Source organism: Aulonocara sp. 'chitande type north' Nkhata Bay, linkage group LG5 (genome assembly GCF_057382095.1).
Source record: "Aulonocara sp. 'chitande type north' Nkhata Bay isolate Kocher_YH1m ecotype deep benthic linkage group LG5, A_spYH_male_GT1.1, whole genome shotgun sequence".
NCBI classification, from domain to species: Eukaryota; Metazoa; Chordata; class Actinopteri; order Cichliformes; family Cichlidae; genus Aulonocara; species Aulonocara sp. 'chitande type north' Nkhata Bay.
In genome coordinates, this window is record NC_141348.1 from 14365286 (window position 1) to 14388872 (window position 23587).

General features: G+C 41.3%; 2 protein-coding genes across 3 annotated transcripts; one reads left to right on the plus strand and one right to left on the minus strand.

Moving 5' to 3' along the window:
* Window positions 1–54: 54 nt before the first annotated feature.
* On the plus strand, window positions 55–5124 carry traip (TRAF-interacting protein). Its single transcript, XM_086291479.1, has 16 exons — window positions 55–356; window positions 581–699; window positions 792–849; window positions 951–1034; window positions 1175–1214; window positions 1314–1441; window positions 1535–1629; window positions 1862–1975; window positions 3020–3107; window positions 3202–3291; window positions 3372–3460; window positions 3566–3721; window positions 3833–3878; window positions 3993–4091; window positions 4184–4234; window positions 4433–5124. Exons 2-16 carry the CDS (start codon window positions 602–604, stop codon window positions 4538–4540), a joined length of 1344 nt encoding a protein of 447 aa, XP_086147605.1. The 5' UTR covers window positions 55–356; window positions 581–601; the 3' UTR covers window positions 4541–5124.
* On the minus strand, window positions 5108–23398 carry grm6b (glutamate receptor, metabotropic 6b). Of its 2 annotated transcripts, XM_086291472.1 has the most exons (11): window positions 22802–23398; window positions 21314–21903; window positions 17828–18044; window positions 16236–16371; window positions 15217–15371; window positions 14780–14920; window positions 14501–14701; window positions 13584–13723; window positions 12079–12702; window positions 11692–12003; window positions 5108–7859 (listed from the first exon to the last, which is right to left on the minus strand). In XM_086291472.1, the coding sequence occupies exons 2-11, from the start codon at window positions 21848–21850 to the stop codon at window positions 7620–7622; spliced, it is 2703 nt and encodes a 900-aa protein (XP_086147598.1). In that variant the 5' UTR covers window positions 21851–21903; window positions 22802–23398; the 3' UTR covers window positions 5108–7619. The 2 variants fall into 2 exon arrangements, with proteins under 2 accessions (XP_086147598.1, XP_086147597.1); XM_086291471.1 differs by lacking the exon at window positions 22802–23398 and having other exon boundaries at window positions 21314–21934.
* Between the last annotated feature and the right edge of the window lie 189 nt (window positions 23399–23587).

Genomic DNA, 23587 nt, shown 5'->3' on the forward strand with positions numbered 1-23587 from the left:
CAAGGGGAAAAAAAAGTGTTGACACATTTGTTGAGTGACACTAAATTGTAACTTCTCCAGGGAAAACGTATTAATTGTTTTAAATAGCAAACGTTTATAGCGACTGAGCTAAATTTTAATACAAAATACGTTGGCGTAGATTCTAACAGCTCATTTATGTTCCGGGGCGGAGCTTTGGTTTGAACGTGCAGCGGGGAACTGGCCAGCGATGGCGTTACCATTGTGTTTGTGTTAGCTTGAAAGGAAATTTCCTAAATTATCTCACTTTATGTGTGTACAATGAAAATTTTCATGTACAGTTGGTGATGCTTCAGTTTATAACGAAGGATTATGCAGTAACTTGATATCTTTGTTTGGTAAGCATGACAGCTCACGATAAGGCTATGGCTAACATTGGTTATCTATATGTAGCTGCTTAACCAGGGTAGCGGAATAGTAAGGCCCACTGACTTTAGCCAGTGCTAACTGTTTTAGCCTACAAATATTATGTAACACTACCGAAACGCGTATGATCAGGGAGTGAATATCACGATTTGTATTTCACTGTTTTTAACAATGTCGTACGCTGTTTCCAAAACAGGGTGATCGTTGTGCCGGTAAGATGCCTATTCGAGCATATTGCACTATTTGCTCAGATTTCTTTGATCACTCCAGAGATGTTGCTGCCATTCACTGCGGACACACTTTCCATTATGAATGGTAACTATACACAAACTCAAATCTGAACAAAACAACTTTTTTCAGTTCATGGCATCTTTTAAGTTATTTTTGTTCCCCTCTTTTTCTTCTAGTCTTCTTCAGTGGTTTCAGACAGCCCCTACAAAAACCTGTCCACAGTGTAGGAAACAGGTACAGTAACGCTACATTGTCAAACTACCAGCACAGACCGTGGCAAGTTGAGTTACAAAGGAAAGATTGAGCTTCAATGACATTTTGATGTTTGTGTGTAGGTCAGCACCAGGCACATTATCAGCAAGCTCTTCTTTGACATTGGTGGAGAGGAGGACAGCACAGCTGACCCGGAAAGCTTACAGGTACCAATCCTACAGCAATATAAAACTCTTCACGCCTTCTGGCATGTAAAACAGAACCTAAATGTGGTCTTTCCTATTGCTATTGTTTGGATTTGTTTTAGGGTGTTATCTTCTGACTGTATTTCTTCTCTTGTTTGCAGAATGAGGTTGATAGAGTCAAGGCACTTCTGAGCTCTAAAGGTGAGAAATTAAACTCTTGAGTACAACTGTTACAAAGTTATGCTAGATTGTAAGGAAGCAGGCAGCGCTAGATTGATCATCTGTCTGGTCAATTTGTAGAGCGAGACTTGCGGGACAAACAGAAGGTGGTGGAGAGTTTAAAGGACTCCATGGACAAGCAGAGGCGAGACCTAGACAGTTTGCGGAAGGAGATTAAAGAAAAGGAGATGCTTTGTTCTGCCCTCAAAGTATGAGCTCTCTGTTCTTCATTGTTGAAAAGCTGCAATATCCACACTGATTCACAGTCACTGCAACTAATATTATGTTCTAACGTCTCACAGACACAGATGTCATATATGGAGACGCAACAAAATGAAGTTCAGGCTGCCAAGGAAGAAGTCCGGAGCTTAAGGACCAAGTTGAGAACATTTGAAAGGTATCTGCAGCCCATTGTATTATATTCAAGCTCCTGTGATTGTAGAGGAAAAGATAAAGATTGTTTAAGATGATCTTTGACAAGTGCGCAAACGTATACCAGTGCATTTGGGCAACTGCAACCTGAGTCTTACACTACAGCTATAATGACATGAAATATGTGCATATGGTCCAGTGATTGTCTTCATTGTTAAAGAGCATCATATTCACTCTGTGCATTGTTTTCTCCTCAGCTTGGATGTGTTGTTACAGGGCCAGAGAGCAGAGGTTGAGTCCATGATCACAGATATGGGTATCAGCCAGGCAGCAGTGGAGCAGCTCTCAATCTACTGCATCTCTCTGAAAAAGTAAGTATATGGAGATTATTAGTAAATCGGCCGAGTACCATCTTAAAAATATTGGAAAAATTGTGGCAAAGAAAGATTTTGAAAAGCTTATTTGTGCATTTATTTTCAGTAGACTAAAGTATCTTAATGGAGTCTTTACTGGTTGCTGCCAGAGTCCTGACCAGCACCAGGAAAATGGATCATATTACAGCAGTTTTGAAATCATTGCATGGCTTCCTGTGTGTAAAAGCATTTATTTAAAATTCTGCTAATGGTTTAGAAAGCATTGAATGATCTTGAACCTGAATATATAGCTGACCTACTTGAGGGCTATGATGCTTCTAGACCTCTTAGGTCCTCAGGAACAGGCTTACTTTAGTATTGCTAAGGCTAGAACCAAACAAGGTGAGGTAGCATTTAGTGTTGTGGAATAAACTCCCCTCACACCTCCAGTGTGCAGAATCCATTAGTTACTTCAAATCAGGATTAAAAACGGTTTTGTGTAGTTTTTACATAAAATATACATTTAATTGTAATTATTGTATTTTTCTTTTTGTTCAAAGGTTAAATTTTACTTAAGTTGTTTCAGGTTTACCCTTGGTGTTGACTCTTGCCGTCGAGGGCTTTTTAGTTAATACTGAAATAGTTTTGCAGAAAGGAAGGGTCGAATATTTCTCTTAAAGTCTCTTGTGTTGCATCAGAAAATGTCTGTTAGGTGTTGCTTCTATAAGTCATTAATTTCAAGGGTTCTCTCACATTTCTGCTGCCTGTACGTTGAATAATTACTCAGTGTGTTCTATAAAGATGTGAAATATGGAGCGGTTTGTGGTGTTAGTTTAATCAGATTGTGTGCTTGTCTATATTTGTGACCCAGATGAAGATCATACCACCTTTCTCCTGTAAATCTGAGCTTTTGGGAAATATGTTCCAGAATCTTTTAATAAGTTGGACAACATTTGTGTGTTTGAAAGTACTTCTTTTGGAGCTTTTTGTTCAGGTATTTAGTTCTAATGACCACAGCATCCGCTCAGTATTTACTGCTGATCTCTTTTCTTTCTTTCTCAGAGAGTATGATAACCTCAAAGGAACTTTGAAAGCTTCAAATGATATGTGTGAGAAACTGAAGAGAGAAGTGCTGTCCTCAAACAACAAGGTCATTCGACATAAGAAGATCGCCTCACCAATAAGAAATGGGACTTCGGTGTGGAACCTTTGGTTTAAGTGCTCTGTGGTGTTTGTCATTTCAGTTACAAAAAACTACAATAGAGGTGAATCAGACCAAAGAGGACATGAAGTCTCTGCAGAGCGATCTGGCCTGTGCTGACAAAGAAATCTCTGTAAGGCAGATCAAACAAATCTGTTTATTTGTTATGTCGGATGTGCGTGGTTGTGATTTCTGTGTGCAACCTGTCCACAGAGCCTGAAGAAGAAAGTGGAGTTTCTTCAGAAATCTCTGAGCACACCAACGAGGACTAACGAAGCCGTCAGTCGGCTCATCTTTGAAAGGTGCGTCTCCAGCTGTGGGACTTCATTCTCCTCGTGCTTTTGACAGGATGCTTAAGAATGCATTTGCTTTATGCGCTCACGCACTTGTTGCTGCCTTCCCGTCAGCCCTGCCCCACTGGAGCTGAAGCAGCCTCGCCTCCACCATCCAGCAGATAGCGAGGACATTGACCTCAACATGACCTACGACATCACTACGCCAGACGACGGGGCCAAGAGACCAACGCAGGTTCCATTGAAGAAAATGCGTCTCGATCCACCCGTGTAAGAGTCATGTCACTCAGTGCGGAAATGTTTTCTTCTGTGTTTAGAGTAGTTTGAAATCCATCTGCTCTTTTTGTAACAAAGTATAAACTGGAAGTGTTGGTTTTTCAGAACGTCTGTATCCAAACACAGGGAGAAAACGTCAGCTTTAAGCAAGGTAGCCTTCTTCTAATAAATGCATCATTAAATAACTGATCTATATATAATTTGTTTTTAATTTTTTAATGAATTTATTGTATTGTTTTATATTTATGTATTTTTTGTTTCTCAGAATCGCGATGAAGATCTGGACCCTTTTTTAAGGAACTCCCTCCTCTTCAGGAAGAAAACCTTTGGCAGCATGTTGGAGCCTCAGAGGAAGCCTGGAGCTGTAAGTGCAGCCGACTCTCGCAAACTGTTTCCTTGTCCCATTTTGTCATCATCAGTGTTTTGTTGAAGGGGGAAAATGTTTTTGCGTTTCAGGTCAGAACTGGTTATGATGGATTAGGAGGACGAACTAAATTCATCCAGCCTGTATCCTTTTTGTCATTAGTGATTCTGCATGTGTTACTTGTCTTCTAGCGTTTGAGGTTCACTGAAGAATGTTTGATGTGTGTGTTTGTGTATATATGTAAGAGCCAGGGAGCACCGTCTGGCTTCAGATAGATGTTATTTATAACCACGAGATAAATGTAGGTCGCATCGATCCTTAACCAAGCGCTCCACCTCCAGTCTCCTTTGTCACAGATTCGTCCACTGATGAAAGCTAAAAGGAAAAAGGTAACACGGCCCCCATCCAAGACCGCCACTTGCATGACCCTGGACGACTTCCTCGAGTAAATTTTGGTGTCAGAGGTCAAGACACTGACTTCTGTAAAGAAGCATGTTGGCACTGCTCTAAAACCGAGAACCTGGCTGTGGGTTTTTTGATTTGTTTGTTTTTGCCACTCAACACCAAAAAAGCATTTGGGAATGAACTTTTATCTAAAAGAAATGACAAATGTTGGTATTTGGGTGAACTGCAAACCCTGCTCTACATTTATTTTTTTGTGCTGATATGAATTTGTTTGTGTAGGCAGTGTCTTGTGTTTTGAAGCCTCGTAGTTCTGTGGGAGTGTATTTGTTTGTGAGAGAGAAACAGCTACTTGAGAAATTTGACTGAGGGTTGCGATGATTATAAAATTCTGGGCCAGTGTCTAATGCGATACTTTTTTGTTATTTATTCCCCATTTGCTTTTCCAGTGTGGCAAACAAAAATCTTTATCATTTAAAAAAAAAAAGTCTTTGAAATGCTTTGCTATTTTTCACCCTGTTTTCCCTGACTAACCTACATGGGGAGTTACTGTAGGTATTTTTTTCTTTTAGATTTAATTGTCATGCTGGATGTAAGCAAACTCAAATAATAAACAATATTTTTTTATTAAGATTCTTTTGCAATTGACAATTTCTTCTAGACTTTTATTCACAAACATGTCAATGACCTGGACTTCCCTGCAGAGGGCAGTACAAACAAGATTTTCTCACATAAGGGTATGAACCTGGCAGCCAGCCTGCGTCGTGAGTGATACTGCCTGCATGTGAGGAATGCTGAATCCATTTATATTGAAGAAGCCAGAACAATAGGAAAAGGCTCAAAAAAACATCAGTCAAAACCTGAGTTATGCATCGTGGTCAAGTAACAAAAAAAACAGCGCTGCAAATAATATACTTGCAAAAACTAATAAAATAACATAAAATTGGGGCTTTTTGCTCATTCTGCCCCGTTTTCAATGTCAAATGAATTTTAATGTTTGCAGAACTGGTGAAGATGGAGGACCTTTCATGGAACAACATCCAACGCAGCCAAAAGAGGTGAAGCTTGCTTGTGATGTTCCTGTGCATTAACATAAATGTAGCCTGTCTACAGCTTTGGCATGCAGCCCTCACAAACTGACCTTTATACAAGTTTGCTTGATATTTGGACAAACAATATGGGGAAAATGCCAACCATTGTTTTCCACTGTGGAAAACTGAAAAGTAACAAGTACAAGATAATGCATCCTGTTCACAATCACTTGTATCCTTTGTGCACTCATGAACTCAGTTTCCAGAATAAAAGTAATTCATTCTCTGCCAAAATAATTGCAGTGATTAAGACTAATTAAATGCTGTGTTTCCTTAGTGACTGGATATTGATTTAGCTGTGAGTGATTATAGTTTTGTGGTTCGTTGTATCTAGCCCAGGGGGTCGTCATGACAGGACATAGTGGGGCATTTTAAAAGATACATCCTTCCAGTGCAAGCAGAAGAAAAGGTTACAACAGCCCATATAAATAGCATTCGTGTAAACGTAAAACACATAACCCATGCAGCCTGTGAACAGCGATGTTTCATTGAGGTTTGACAGAAGCATACATCTTACTGCCAAGCAAAAGTCTCCATTTAAGCTTAACATTTTTTAATTGTCTTCCATTTTCATGTCAACACATCTATATGTAGATCATTCTGAAGTCCGTTCAAAGTGGCTCTGTATCTTTTCCATAGCCCTGCTAAGCTGTCACATTTTCCCCATGATGTAGAGTAGGGCTGCTCAATTAATCGAATTTTAATCACGATTACGATCTGGGCTTTCAACGATCATTAAAAATGACTGAGCCGATTATTAGCCCCTCCCTCATTTATCCGCGACACCTTAAAGGCCGGTCCGTGAAAATATTGTCGGGCATAAACCGTCCGTGGCGCAAAAAAGGTTGGAGACCGCTGATTAAGAGGACCCGAGGGAAGCTCGGAAAGCTAAGCAGAAGTTATTTGGAGAGTGACTGCCGTTGGTTGAAAAGAGAGTTTAAAAAAAAAAACTTCAGTGGTGTTGCACACTATTTTATATTATTTTTTAAAAGTCATTGTTAACCCTTTAAAGCCGGTCAGAGCAGCACGCTCCGTTTTGCGTAACTATTGTTAAATCCCTGTAGAACCTGAACCGTGTAAGCTAGCGCAATAATTTGTTTTGCATATGAAACCGGAGGAGTTGTACTTACATCTGATGCCATCAGCTTGTCCTCGGTCACGGTTTCCTTCCACATATAGCTTTGCAAAAATTGCATAAAAAGCGCTTGCAGGAACAAAAACATAATATTCCAGAAACACGCTTTGCCGTTCCTATCAGCTGGTCGTAACACTTCCCACAGTGAAATGATGCATATGCTGTTTTCTTTGCAAATTTGCATCATAGGATTGTTTTTTGTTTTTCCTGCAGTATATAAAAATTGCTGTATCTCCAAAATAAAACTATGAAGACACTCAAAATAAATTTCCTGTGGTGGGAAACTATTTTTTGCAACTTTATTGTATTTAAAGTTTTGAGGGATAAACCTCTTAAATTTCTCCAAGTAGAAATATATGTAAACAAAACAAACGCGATTTTCAATTTTTTTTGTAGTTTATTGCACTTTTTTGCAATTTATGTAATTACTATGCACTTAATGCATACATATTATTAAAATATGGGCTATAACAGTTGTATTGATGTATAGCAACTTGAAATGCTCCCACAAATGGCACTACAGCATGTAAAAAAATAATATAAGCTCTGGTGGACTTGGTTCTATAGTAGGTCTTAAAGGGTTAAATAAATATCGTCAAATAATCGTGATCTCAATTTCAGTGAAAATAATCGTGATTATCATTTTTGCCATAATCGAGCAGCCCTAATGTAGAGTGAGCCTTTCAGGTTTCTTTTGTGCTTTCACTTTCTGGATTATCTAAATAAGTGTGAAAAGAAACATCATCCACAAATGTTTTTGCTGGTATTTCAATCCAAAATAAAAAGGGGGGATTCAAAGAAGAAACACACAATCCAGCCACAAAGCTTAATTAAATGCTATTTTTTCCCACTCTTTGCAAACCATTTCTTTGTTGGCTTCAGTTGTCATTTTGATTCCCGTCACTGTGACCTGTCAGGCTCGATCTTGGACTCTCCGTTCTGTTTGTCGTTGGACTTCAGGGACAGGTGCGTGGTCACGGTAGCCGCCTGAACCACGGCTTTAAAGCTGCGCTTTCTCTTTTGGACGTTCTGCTCCGGGTGGAAGATGATGACGTAGACTTTGGGGATATAGAGCATGCCCAAGGATACGGTGGCGCTCAGGCTCATGGACACGGTCAGAGTGGTGGTTTGGATGAACATCTGCAACAGAGACGGAGGAGTTCAGAAAAATCCTTCCACACACACACTTCTGTGTCACTAAGAAAATTATAGATTTGTTTGTTTTGTTTTGGTGATTTTAGCCTTTATTTGACGGTTTGCAGGAAAGAGGGGGAGAGAGGGCATTTCAGCCATAAGGCTTAAGAGCGCCTGCTCAACCAGTAAGTTAAAGTAGTGCCCATAATGATTCATTAATTATGGAAAAAGTGGCTGGCTAATCAAACTTGCTAGCTTTAACCGATACTACTTCACCTTCACGTTCAAATTCTGGCACCAAAAAGCCCAACATGGTGTAGTCAAAACACAGAGTCCAGAAATCCATAGGTGAGCTTGCCATGGCTATATCCATTTGTTATATACAGTCTATGGTAATATATTTCCAATACCGCAATATAATTTATTTTAATAACCCAAAAAATATTGTTTGGCGCAATAATTTATACATAAATGCAAAACAACAAGATGTCTTGTTGCATCTACTCGCATTTTCCAGTAGGTGAGCAAGCACATTTTTTAATTTAATTAAATTTTATTATATTTTGGTGTTCTGACCCACAAGAGGAAGCAAGGGGTCAAAGTTGAATGCCCAATGGAGGTGGTGTGTCCTAATTTCATGCATACTGGATGCAGCAGCAAGGATAGTTTGGAAAGCAGGGTACATGTAATCTGCGCTGTCACAATGCAGTCCTTACAATTTTCATCTCAAAGCAGGGAAGGCAGTGTTTTCCCCCTGATGAATGATTTATGATCTAGTATATGAAGTCAGGAAAAGAGCCTCTATTTATGGGCTTTGACCACATCTAGCTGCTCTTCCTCTTTTTTTCCTTTTTTCTTGTTTTGCATGCATCCGACAATAATCACAGTGAGCGACTTCTTCTGAGATCTGCCTTCAATGAATTATAAAAAAAAACCCTCATTATTCAAGAAAACTAAACAGGTCATAAATAAATAAAACCACAAGTATCATAAATAAGAAATGTTTTGTGCCATAAATAGGTCGCAAGTTGCATAATATCCTCAGCAGCAACACATCCTGGCTCATGTCCATATAGTACAGTTCCTTTTATCATCTTTTACATGTGTTTGTCCCTGTAGTGACGTCTCCCTTTATGAACGGAGCTGTTTACTGTTTAGAAGTGAAGTGGACTGTAGTTATGTGGCCCGAGCAGAAGGACTAGCTGAGAATCACTGTATGGTCCTTTCATAGGTAATTACAGTCATCACAGGTAGATCACCTCCTCCAACATGTGATGGGAGCATAACAGCCGCTACTTTCATGAGCCAGACAAAAGTTAAGGTCTATATTTAGCTCTTTTTCTAAGTGATGATTAATTGAATGGGACGGCTGAATTGGTCTTGGAGGGCTTCTTATCGTCCCTCTGCACATCTGACCTCCTTTCCTTTTCTTAATTCACTTCATTTCCATTTGGAAGAGGTGAAAAGACTTTGAAAGCACCTCAGGCAGTAATTGTTTCAGCCTGACTGGTTCATAATACAGCTCTCTATTAGCCAAAGCCCGTCTCTATTTTTCAAATATCCCCCCCAACTGTCTTGTACTTTGTGACGGCAGCAAATAGCCCACAAGCTAAATGAAACCCTCAGTACAGTGGGAGCAGGATGTCCTGCGAGTACAGCAGGAAGCAAATACGATATGACAGGCAACAAACTCAAATTTCACTTTCAGCATCTGAGGGATTCATTTACTTTCTTACAGTTCGTGTGTTACTGTGCATTACGTAACTCGATTCAGCATACTGTTTATTTTAACTGTAAGTGGAGCTCAGGGAGTGCTTATGTAATGTAACGAGATTTAATTATGATCTTGAAAAAGATCAAATTTGACTATGCAGAAGAATTTATTGACCTATCATTTAGTGGGTCAAATTATTTCTTTTAATTTCTTTTTGTCCCAACCCAACACAAAGAGCAGCCAGAAATAATTCAGCTATTCATTTGTCCTTTTAAAAAGTGACATTTTTACTAAACAGATTTATTTTTGAGCTGAAGCTATTATATCAGTCTCTGAAAGTCATCATCTGAAAATTTCCTGCTATTCTTTGTCTCATATAAAAGTTTTTGTTTTTGTTTTTTCTTGCCTCCAAAAACTGTTGGCCTACTCCAAAGAGGTTGTTAAAATTTCCTGAAAACACAATCATCAGAACTGTAAAATACCTTTCATTATTATTATTAATATTATACATAAGAAATTGCCATCTTCAACCAATTGAACACATTGGATTTGTATCATCAAATCAAAAAGCCACAAGTTATATCCATCCATCCATCTTCATCCGCTTTATCCGGGGCCGGGTCGCGGGGGCAGCAGCCTAAGCAAAGAGGCCCAGACCTCCCTCTCCCCAGCCACCTCCTCCAGCTTATCCGGGGGAATACCAAGGCGTTCCCAGGCCAGCCGAGAGATATAATCTCTCCAGCGTGTCCTGGGTCTGCCCCGGGGCCTCCTCCCGGTGGGACATGCCTGGAACACCTCACCCAGGAGGCGCCCAGGGGGCATCCTTGTCAGATGCCCGAACCACCTCAGCTGGCTCCTTTCGATGTGGAGCAGCAGCTGCTCTACTCTGAGCCCCTCCCGGATGGCCGAACTTCTCACCCTATCTCTAAGGGAGAGGCCAGCCACCCTTCGGAGGAAGCTCATTTCTGCCGCTTGTATCCGCGATCTCGTTCTTTCGGTCACTACCCACAGCTCGTGGCCATAGGTGAGGGTAGGGACGTAGATCGACCGGTAAATTGAGAGCTTCGCTTTTACACTCAGCTCCCTCTTCACCACGACGGACCGGTGCAGCGTCCGCATTACTGCAGCTGCAGCCCCAATCCATCTGTCGATCTCCGGCTCCCTTCTCCCATCACTCGCGAACAAGACCCCGAGATACTTGAACTCCTCCAGTTGTGGCAGGAACTCATCCCCGACCCGGAGTGGGCACTCCACCCTTTTCCGGCTGAGAATCATGGCCTCAGATTTGGAGGTGCTGATCCTCATTCCCGCTGCTTCACACTCAGCTGCCACAAGTTATACTCTATTATAATTCATAACTTTACTTTAAGTAGATGTACAAAGTGATAGCAGCAACACAAATAAAATTTCACATCTAAAAATACTCGCTGGCCCCAGAAATTATGATATTACCTGTGATGCAGTTATGTGCGAGTAGGTTGTTGTACTCAATTTCAGGAAAACCTAGTTGCGTCAAGTTAATTGTTTTTATTTTTCATATTTCAAAATAAATAAATAAAGGCAGACAAATAAAAGCACTGATGTTATAGGTACAATATTTTATCTAAATATCGTGGAGTTTTTAATCTCTTTTTTTATTCTCTAATAAATCACCAGATCATTTTCTCACCTAATTGATTTATATTGTCAGACCAAAATCCATATAAATTTGAAAGGATCTAAAAGGGGAAAAACAGGAAATTTTTCACATTACATGCTTTACATAAAGTAAGCAGGTAAGAATTCATTAACCAGTGATGTCAACTGAATATTCAGGTAATCAAAACTTCACTCTCAGGATATAAAACTTGTTGGCCAGTGGTGGATGTTTTAAGGCTGTAGTTAACCCTCCTGCATAATTCACTTGTATTCCATTTATCAGCATTTTTCACGTCATTGTCATTTGGAAGTAAAATGCCCCTCCCTCAAAGTTTATTTTTTCTCTGTGCCGGCCTGCTTTCCGTTGCCAGACTTTCTCTGACGTTTGGTGGTGTATGCTCTCCACATTCACAGTAGCCTCTTCCTGTTTATATGAACATTTTCAGAATTTCTGAAACCATGCACTGCCCTTGTTACATTTCTTACCTTCTCTGTAGACTGCGCTGTGCCAAAGAAGATGGGTACAAAGGCCAGCCAGATGATGCAGGTGGTGTACATGGTGAAGCCAATTGGTTTGGCCTCATTGAAGGTCTCAGGAACTCCTCTGCTTTTAATGGCATACACCGTGCAGGTGATCATCAGTACAATGCTGTAGCTCAAACACAGTATGAGGGACAGGTCGGACATGTCGCACTTGAGAATTCCACGGGCAAACTCTGGGTTTGGAGGCTTCTGCTCTTCATAGTCAATGATGGTGTGTGGGGGGATCACACCAAACCAGATGAACACCGCGAGTAACTGTAGAGGAAAGGAGCTTTAGACTGCTGCATGAGCTTTGACTTATCTATGGCGGAGAAGCATTGATAAGCTTACCTGCACTGAGATGAGTATAAAAGTAATGATAAGCTGAGAGGTCGGGCTGATAAACTTAGGAGGTGTGACCGACTTCTTGCCCTGCTCAAAGATGCGGTAGATCCGGTTGGTCTTCGTCAGCATGGCGGCGTAGCTGATGCACATCCCGAGCCCCAAAAACAGGCGGCGGAAGGCGCATATTGCCACACTGGGCTCTGCAATCATGAAGAAGGTGATGAGGTAGATGAGGAAGATTCCTGTCAGCAACACATAGCTGAGCTCTCTCCCAGAAGCCCGGACAATGGGTGTGTCATTGAAGCGGATGAAGGTGACAATGGCTCCGGTGGTTGCTAAGATGCCCAGGATGGCCAAGAAGACGGGGATGATGGCCCAGGGAGAGCTCCACTCCAGCTTGATGATTGGTGTGGGGCGGCATCCCGTGCGGTTCTCCAAGGGCCTCATGTCGAATGGGCACATGTCACAGGTGAATTCATCCAGCAGATACTGGTAGCCATCACAGAGCTCGCAGTGCCAGCAGCAGGGAACACCCTTGACCATCTTTTTCCTCTCGCCAGACTCGCAGGGAAAACTGCACACCGACTCTGGAATTTTACGGTCACCGCCCGACCACTGCATCTCCTCTGACTGAAATGGATGCACACACACAGTGTGTTACTATATTACAGCTGGCTGTGACTTAACACAAGGCTAATAACTGTGAAACAAAACTCCTCAAAAATACTTCTTCCACAATCACTTAAAGCCTATGAAAGCCAGGTAAACTGGCATAAAAAGAATAAAATTGTTAACTTATTACCTTTCACAAATAAAAATTTCCTCACATTGTCACCATATTTTTAGTTTTGGTTTACAAAGAAAATCAAATGCTATACTATGATGGGTAGGGAAACTTGGAAAAGATGCCTTTTTTCTGTCTGAAGCTATCTATTCTGTAGGAAGCTTTCAGCCATCTGGCAAAAAGCTTGCAGTAAAAGGAATCTTAGAATGAAAGGATAGTTTGCAATTTTGAAAATTATACTTTCTTGCCACTTTCATATCTGCTGAATGCAAGGTTTAGCATAGAAACTGGAAAAGGTAACTATCTATATCATCTAAAAAGAACAAAGTGTCGGGTCGTACTGTAGCAGAAACGTACAGCTTTTGCACCGAATAATTTCATGGTCATGGGAACTGGATGCTGGGCACCTTCAGCTTCTAAGGTGACGACCCCACAATAATAGAGCAAAAACTCTAACATTTAGATGCCCCCCAGTGAGCAAGCATTTGGCAACAGTGCGAAGGAAAAACTTCCTTTCAGCACGAAGAACCAGACTCGCAGAGGGGCAGCCATCTGCCACAACCAGGGGGTGAGGGGAGGAAAACAGGACAACGAGACATAATGTTAAACTAGAGCTTTGTTTCCAGTTTTTATGCAAAACTAAGTTAATATCTCATCTTCTCATGCAGCAGAAATGAACTTCTGAATATCACTCTGTACCACAACTGTAGTAAAAATAGACATTTACATTGAGGCGAAGATGGTTTGTCCACTGGCCGATATTCTTGTAGCCAGGATTGCTGACATTGGACATCTGGTACTGGAAGATGTCATATCGACCCGGAGCATCTCCATTTTCATTGAACATCACTCCAGTTCCTGCGCTACCTGTTAGATGGAGACAGTCTAAATGACCTATGCACTATCAAAAGAAAGCCAAAAGTCAGAAGGCATTCAAACTGCCTTAACCAGAGAAAAACACCCCCATCTTTAGCGGCAGAGAGAACACCCACACACTGTTGAATGCAGCTTATTGCTTACTTCACTCTTGTGCAATCATGTGAAAGCTGAGTGCAGGATGCTCTTTAGTGAAGGCTCTCCTCCACGAGTACAGTCTTTCAGTGCACTCTCCTCTGTTGCCCTAACGTGATTGAATGTTCCTCTCGGGTCCCTGCAGGCGCTAAATCAGAAAATCTTCCATACAAGCCAAGGTCATGCAGCAAGAGGAGCGCAATAAATAGGATGCTTTCACAGGACACTTTTTTTTTTCTTTTTTCCAAACTGCAATATTTTTGTATGAAAGATGAGGATGAAAAGCGGGTCCGTTGTGTATAGAGAAGAGCGAGGACGCAGCCCAAGGGAGGGGACGTGCTTTGAAGAAATGCGCCGTGTTCTGCAGCTAAGCACATTAGCAGAAACATCTCAAAGCTTCCGTTTTCAACACGACCTCCCTTCCGCTGCGTTCCCTTTTAAATTTGCTTCTTTTTAAAAACCTCTCCAGTGGCAGAGAGCGGTAGTTAGAAAAGCATGGCTTTTGCTAACAAAAAGATCTCCTTGCAGCATTTCTATCCCCAGCAGCAACGAAATGAAACTCTCCTTTTATCTAAATAGCTAGACATATCAGGGGGTAGGTGCGGAAAAACTGACTGAAAGTTGGAAGCTCACCATTGAAGTTCACAGAGCGAATGTACTGGAGGAGCATGCGTCCATCTACGGGGTCCATCTTTTCGCACACGCCCATGGAGCCAGCACAGAGGTCCAGGTGCATGCTGTGCAAGGCGTGGGCCATGGCGTACACAGCATCAATCACAAACTGCACCTTGCCCTCCTGTTCGTACTGAGAGTCTCGGCTGATTCTTTCGTCACCTGCCGGACAACAAAAATGACCAATACATAAGTCAGATAAGGTGACACTTTTTAATTTCGGTGCTGCTCCCTGCTTACCTGTACATTTTCTTCTACCAGGATCGTATTTTATCCCAAGACGAGTTAGTTTACACTTGAAGTCATCCTCCCAGAATTCTGCAAACCAGATGTTTCTCCTGTTGTTCTCCAGCGACCTCGAAGTGAAGTACTGGTCGAACCCTGAATCGTTTACGCATTTAATTTAAAAACAGTTAAAATAACAGGACTTCACATGTTGGAGCAGAGATAATGGTAAAAAAAAAAATCCTTTGAAATATGGCTCTAAGTCACTTTTCAGAATTTATACAGGCTGGAAATATCAGATCGGGATATATCAGACTTATCAATCGTTAATTTCCTTTATTTGGTGCATTGATATTAGACTCATCTGTCAATGTCACAGGCTTCTGTGGGTATGCTTATTGGATCCAGCTGTTCAGAGTTAGATTTAAGGCTCATTTAATACATTTTCCTACCGTCAATGGAGGCTCTTTTAGGCAGGATGGTGACAGCACCCTCAGCCACCTCCTCCTGGTCTTCAATCGCAGAGTTTTTGGATCCCCAACTATCCGATCCAACAAATAGGAAGTGGCCTGTCAGGTTGGCCTTTTTGGCAGCCTGCAACACCCGTCTAAAAGATACAGTTATATATCATGATGAAATTTCTTCTTCTTCTGTCATTCTTTGCTCAGAGTGGTTAGAACAGGAGACTACATAGTTAAATGTAAAACAGCATCCTTGTGGGGGCCTCTGGATGTCTGGAGTTTTGATCTCCTCCATACCTGCTTCATACCCTGGGGGACGGGGCTGTGGCTCCCCACACTCCCTAGCAGATCGTTACATGGAGAAACCTTTGGAATGCAAGCATGCTGATCCACACAGGTATGCACACAGGTGTACACACGGGTATTCACAGATGCGGACTACAGCTTTCTTGGCTGCTGCCTCAAAGCACATTGTGCTCTGTCTATCTTGCGTGCTGCACAATATCATTTATTATTTAGTATCTACTGCTAGCTAGTTTGTGATGGTGCCGGTTTTTTTTATTATGTTGCTCTTTGTTGTTTGCTTTCTCCTCTGTTTTTTTTCTCCATACAGGTGACCCAGGTGTTTTTTTTTTTTTTGTTTATTTGTTTTTTTTCCTTCCCCCCTTCTCACCGTCTCTTCTCCCTTTTGGTTTTCTTTCTCTGCCTCTCTTTCTTTCATTCTTTCTCCCTGTCCTATCCCCCAGTCATGTCTGTCCTGTTTGTAGCAACTGAAAATAAAATAAATTCATAATTATAATAAAGGTCAATCAAATGGACCAATATGGCAAGGCCATGATGATCCACTTGGTAAAATAAATCCGCTTGGCATCTTTCTTGGCCTTAAGACAACAACTCTGATGGCTAAAGATCCAAACGGGACACACAAAAAAAACAAAAAAAACAGCATCCTTGTGAATATCTTGCAGACTTCATGTATCTAATACACCATGCAGCAGAGCATGACTCACTTGATGTCATCCTCATTGGCAAAGATGATAACCCCGCGAGCGTTGGAGGTCTCCATCAGTCTCTTGATGATTTTATCAAACTCCCCTGGTCTGGGCTCTCGTGGAATCCTTATGGACTGTGCAATACACAGCCCTCCTGTGTCACAGACCAAAAAAATCATCTTTTATTGTTTGCAGTGTTAGCATGCCAACATTAGGTCAGTTGTAAAGGTAGCTAGGTTTTCCCACGACTCTGCAAAAACAACACCCAGCTAAGGTGTTGGGGTTTTTTTGTCTGCTAATTATTTAGATTAATGAGCTTAGACCAATGTGTCAAAATAGCAATAATATCATAACATGAAAATCCTTGCTGTACACACAATATTATATGACCAAATCCTAGTAAATTCCAGAATGGGAAGAACACACTCAAACCTTTCTGCTGTACTGAGACTGAGCCCAACACCCACCACACAGTATCAGATCTTTGTTTTGGGTTAGAGTCGGGTGGACCAATCCAAATATCAATATTAATGCTATTATTGGTATCAGATCAATACCAGCACCAGTAGATCGACAGTTTGTCTTTGTTCTCCAAGTTCAGTATGCATCTCACCGAATTGTGTTAAATACTAAAAAAAAAAGTCTCCGAAAAACCCAGTTTCAAAATACATGAAACCTGAAAGGTGTGTTTTGTTGTATTCACTAATTCTTTCAAAAAGCAATGGTCATTAACATGTGTTCTGAATTTGCATATAAATTACGATTAATCTCTGAAATAATAATGCACTGCTCTCACTCTGAGCTCCCTTCGGTCGATAATCCGATTTTTTTATACCTGCACCTCTGTTTCACACACACTTTAGAACTTATTGTCCCATCCTGGTTAAATTCTGTTATATCACTGCAGCCATGGGCAGAAATGATGTGTAGAGGGAGACAGAGGTCCTCACCTCCAGTGTTGCCTTCATCATTGTAAACATAACTGCATGTTGCTGAGATGCAAAATGATTCATTTGAGTATTGAAAGATGGATTACCTATCATTGCATGTCATTTCCTAACTCTTTTACATTCCAAAGGTGAATTTCAAACAAAGGGTGCGTAAGACATTCTATTAATTATTGATTATTATTTCACCGCCCAATAGAAAGAAATGGTTGTAACCAGCTTGCACTCTGGCAGCTCTCTTACCTTTAATCTTGTTCTTCAGGGCAGTCATATCTCTAAATGCACGAGATGATCTGTCTCCAATTAAAATTATTATAAATGACTGAATTTGATCTAGATTCACCATTCAGATACAATGTATAAAATATTATGGCAAACCATCCAGAAGTCAAGATAGAGATATTTCCATCTGGATAAAGTAATGGACAGCAGACAAAGCTGTTAGAGTCTGTCCCATACTGTCAATCACTGATGTATGTGGATTTGATCATATTAAATGTGATCACTAATACATTAGGACTAACATGTCATCCCATCGTATAGATTTAAAAGCACAAATGATTTTATTAAAGCATTGCTCCTTCCTGTCTTTTAATGAGTGGGAAAAACACAAATGACTAATCCCTTGTTGTCGTGACACGTCAGTGCAGTCAGACACACAACCTGCTTCTCTGGAGATCTGGAGGAAGGCATCCACTCCGCTCTCTCCGTAGTTGCCCTCAGATGCCAGCGTGGACACGTAGTTCCAGCCCATGTTCTTGACGATGTCCACCATGGCCTGAGCCTGGTAGGAGTCAGGAGGCACCACACGGGAGAAGAACTCATAGCGGCTTTTGTCGCTCAGCTCCGGGGCAGTCGATGCATAGCTGATCTGGGGGATCTGAGACACAGGGATGGGTCATTTGTGATGAAAGAGTCGGGTCAAATGGAAAACATGAGCAGTGCTGATTATTAGGCCAATATGTGAATCCAAAGGTAAAAGGGATGACAAGAGGCAGTGAACCATGTCAGGAGCATGATGCACCACTTACTCACAGGCAAGCCCTTAAATGGATGCCTCCCACAGTAATACTGGCAAGTCACAGTGCATTAAAATCCCAAAATTGGACTATCATAGAGCGTTCATCTCTTGAAAATCCCAGAGCTGGTTTGCACTAACGATACAGCCAATGTCACAGTAGAGTACAGATGGTGGGAACCAGAGCAGTAAAGGGGGAAAATAAGGATGGGAAGCTTAATTTGTTGGTGTGCTACATCTTTAATGACACAGTTTATGTCGACAGTCTCAACCCTGAACCTGCTAATGCCAGTCCCCCCAAACCTGGCTAACATCCAGCCCTCTCTGGAGAGCACCGAGAGATAAAGGTATTCACAAGGGGCAGTGACGGGGAGAAGGAGAGAGGACCGAGAGAACCATTTCACAGATTATCTGCAAGGATTAGTGTGGTTTTAGTCAAATTACGTTAAGCACAGAGGGAGAGACAGAGATCAGGAGCCTAGAGAAAGGTTAGCATTTCTCAGCTGTAAGCCATACAATACATTTAATTCTAGTGGCCACATGCAGCTTGCATTTGCTGGTCCGCGTTAACCCCGTCAGTCTCAGATGTACTGGTAAGCCTCTGTGGTCCAGACCACATCCTGAAATCAGGTTGGTGAACTTTCCTGCCCTCTCCTTCCCCCTTGTAAGAGTGACTGGCATGTGACATCATCAGTGTCCAGAGAAGTCTGTATCATTGTCTGAAAAGTCACTCAGATGTTTGCATGCAAAATTATAATGCACAAGACAAACACATAATCCTCTCCCAAATTAATCCCACAGAAGCATCTGCACCAATTCACTTGTTAAAATCAATAAGCCTTATCACTAACATAAGCATCCTCTTTTAGTCCAGTCTTGCTGAAATCTGCTTACAGTCATAAAACAAGTGAAGCTGAGAAAGAAACATTGTAATTTGAACAAACTAGACTGACTCATCAAGACACTGAGCCCGGGTATAGAATAAAGAGGCTGACAAACATGGATATAATTATGACCCTCTGGAATGAGTCAGTATAGAACATTCGCCTACAGGTGCATCTTACAGGGGTTTGTGAAAGCTATATTAATGGGTTAGTTATTTTACACAACCTTGAATTATTAAGGGTTTAGACCCTAAAATATTAACTGTCAATGAACATGTTAAAGAGTTAATTGCTTCAGAGGTATTTGCAAAATTTATAAAAACTTCATTAAAGAAAACTTGATGAATGCATGCTCTATAACTCATTTAAAAATAGTCTCATATAAGATACCTTACATTATTTATAGTTTATGCTCACCTATTGAAAAAGGAAAAAAATAAAATAAAGATGCATTTGGAGCAGGTTACAACAAAAAGTGTATTGGTTATGAGCAGATGTTGAATATGTAAAGAACTTCAGACTAGAAGCATTTGCGGTCTGGAAAGCAGCACATATGGACGGTAGGAGGAAACGCACTATTTAGCTAAATCTACTTCACACTGGTCACAAATTGCTGCTATCCTAGAACCAATGTCATCCTGTTACCCTGACACTATTTTGAGCCCAGGGTCCTGAGCTGTTGAGAGGGGCTTAGTGGAGTTGGTGAATTCTGTAGTTAATACCTGCCCTCTACCCAAGTTGTGGATTCTGAGCTGAAGGTGGAGCAACTTGGATGGAGGGCAGATATTAACTGCAGAATTCACCAAAACAGAAACATCCAAACACATCAGCCTGGTTGTTACAATTTTTCTGTATTACTTGCTTGCCCCAAATGTTAGATTTGCACAGACTCAGTGTTCCATCATTGCTATAAACAATGTGTAATCAGTGTTTAAAGGTCAATCACCTGTCAAAGAAAAAGAAATACCTGGATTAACCTGCAGATTCCAACAATTACAATGGATTCACGGCCCTGTAAGTGTCACTCTGACAGGCAGCAATACACAGGTTCATTCAGGTCGCATAGCTGTTTCAGTTACACTGCTTTATAATATCATCAAGAGGTGGGATGTTTATCTCTGTAGAGCAGCAGTAAGTTCTTTAGGTAAAAACATAAAGTGTCTCAATACTATTTTGGTATCAGATGTCTTCATCTATCATTTGTCCAACCCTTTCCTTAACTGCTTATCCAATTCAGGGGTTCCAGAAGTACTGGGGTGGCTATACCAAAGGCAAGGTGCACCCTGGGCAGACGCGCACACGTATCGCAGAACTAACACAGAAAAACAGACAAACATCCACACTCACATTAACACCTACGGCCAATCAACCTTACATCCAATCTAATTTCTCTTTGAATACCTGGAGCTCAGACTACCCAGAGGATGAATTCCATCAGAATGTAATCATGACCAAGGTCCACATTATCTTCTAAGGAGGGATTTAATCAATCTCAAATTTTAATAAAGAAGACCTAAATCTGCAGCGACCTAATCACAAATACTGTAACTCTACTGAGGCAGGAAATGAAGGTGCAGCTATATAAATTAACTTCATAAGTGCGAGCTCTCGCTCATAGGACATCTGTTTATTGGCCACAGCTGGTCACTGATATCACTGCAAGCTGCTCAAATCTAAAATTAGGAATGTATTCCATATAGTTGCTCATTTTCTGGCACAGTGTCCTCGGACTTGATGTGTGTAAATCATTTTTTTTAACATAGTGCTTCTGGTCCTTTTGTTGCTTCTGACTGGTTAAAATGTGGCGGTGCTGTTTGTGATCCTCACTCACTTTCTGAGTGAAGATTTTAGATGCTTTAATACTTTAGTAATACTTAATTCTTTCAAAGTGTTAAACTTTTACCTTTATTTTGCAAGCATGACAAAAGGAGAAACACTAAAACGGTAAATTTAAAAAAAAATGCCTTAAGATTCCAGTAGTTGTAAAATATTAAGCAAGAATGAAAGAAATGTTAGCTGATCACAGTTTGGTTAAACTTGTTTTCTTAAGAATAATTGTCATTGTCTCTCCTGACTGGAGAGTCCAAACCCAGTGAATGGGAACTACTGTGCTCTTTCTTTGTGAACAGATTCAGGAGAGGTTGTGAGGGGATCATTTTATCAGCTTACATTCTCAAAACACTCCCTGTCCCAAATATTTTGCCCCTTCACTGGTTAACAAAGCTAGGATGGTTAAAGAAATCTCACCGCAAACAGTCTGAGTACATTGGCCACCATGATGGACACCGAACTTCCAGATGCACCAATCACCCCAACCACCCTCTCCGGTTTTGGGAATATCGGAGGCTCTCCGTTTGAGCAGCGCACATCCGAGTTGTCCTTCTGGATGAGGGCCTGGACAAAGGTGAGCGACTGTTCCAGGGCATACGTGTCTCTGGAGCAGGTGTCGAGGATCCGAGCCCCAAGTGTGATGTTAGGCAGCAGCTCGGGATCGCTGTTGATCTGGTCCAAGGCATAGAGCATGGCCTCCAGTCGATGGATCCCTTTCTCTCTCTTGATCTCTCCGCAGGGTATCCCAGCCGGACCCCGAGAATGCATAGGGAAGAGGCCGCCCAGGGTGATGTCGCCTTCGATTTTGATGGACTGAGGCTGGGTGCCCTGCTGGGCACGTGAGGCTGGACTGAAACCCACCAGCAGAACCCAAAGCAACCGAAGCCATGGTTTGTATCCATATGACGTACCAAACCAGGAGCACTGATGGGATGAGAGGACCTCTGATATCATGATGACCAGCAGAGGTACTGACAGCACTGGGCCACTCCCTCTACCTTTGACACCTGAGGGAGTTAAGAAAAGGGGTGTTAACATCTGGTTATTATTGAAGTTAGAGCATGTAGAAGCTTCATACACTTTATTCTCTCCGGTTTACCTTATTAACTATTCTTTTTATGGATCCACCACATCCATGAAGCAGTCTGGGTTGAATTTTTAAATACAGCATCCAACTTGAAATGCATAAAAATGTAAAATTCTGTGTGTCCCGTGCATCATTTTATAAATATTTATCTTTAATTCCTTATGGCAATTATGATATGTTTAAGGACGATAACTGCAGAGCTGCAGAGTCAATGCTAACAGTGATTCCCTTATTAGGTAATGATGCAGAAAAAGCACCTACAGTCTAACATCGTTTCCTGTGCTTTGAATGAGAGCTGGGAAAACGTAGGAGAAAGAACAAAATATAAGCGATAGATGGAGGTGCACTTAAAAAAAAACCTGTGGCTGAAGAGTGGATTTTAGCCAAGATGCAGGATGACACAGAGTGGAAGCTTTTATCATGAAGAGCAAAGAGGCGATGATGGAAAACACTATAAATTTTGCAGAACAAAACATTGACTAAATCCTGACCGCATTTCATGCTTCAAAAGCCGGAGCAGGTTAATTATATCTGCACGAGGATCACTGCCAAAATCCACAATGATCAGTTGAGCCCGTTCCATTTAAAAAAAATCACAATTATAATTTCACAAGGCTCTAAATAATAATTACAGGATAACGTCATTTTCTCAGAATGATAAAAACTCATATTTAAAATACCTCTGCTATACCGTGATTATAAAGTTAAAAAAAAAAATACATGCAATCAATGCAAGAATGATTTGAATTTCCACAAGCTGCATTAATCACATTTTTTTAAACTTCTTCATAGTGAAGAAGGAAGAAGATAAGTCTTACCTGCCCATTCTTCATGGACCAGCCTTGATTTTGTCCATCACACAAACTCTTCCACGCAGGCCTCCATCCAGGGTCCAAAATGTGATTATTATATCTGGAAGCAAGGCTCTCCTCTCCTGACTGATCGTAAATCCTCTGTCATCTCAGTCAGCCTGTGTGCACTCTCAAAAATAACCAAAGACTCTCTAAAAACAATGGTCCAACAAAAAAAAAAAAAAAATTGTTGTGGTTTAGTAAAACAAAATGAAAAAACAGAGTTCTGCAGCTTTTTTGGAGGGGGGGGGGGGGGGGGTATAATATCATGTGAGAATCAGAGAAAAGTGCAACATTACAGCAGTGAGATTCTACAAATCACCGCCAAATCCCTTAAAAGCCCTCTCACATACACTCCCTCTCTCTCGTTCTTTTTCCCTTTGAGCGCGCCTCTGTCTGGGCACCCCCTCCCTCTCTCTCTCTCTCATGAACCCTCTCCTTGCTCGTTCTCTCTGCACTCTAATGGCCACAGATTGGGATTATCATGCAGGCGTCTGTGAAGAAAGCACTAGGTGGACTAGCCCTTTTTTTCATACAGCTGAACCAAATGCAGAACCCTCCCCCCTGCAACACACACACCAGGATGATGGACCTCCGTCACTTTGAGAGATTAGATGAGCAGCGATTTGATTCGTACTCTCCCTATACGTGAGCGCACACACATGCACGCACACACATGCACTTCCATTCACACACCTGTCAACACTGCCACAATGGTGGAGAATATGAGAGCGCAAAATAGGTTTCTGCACC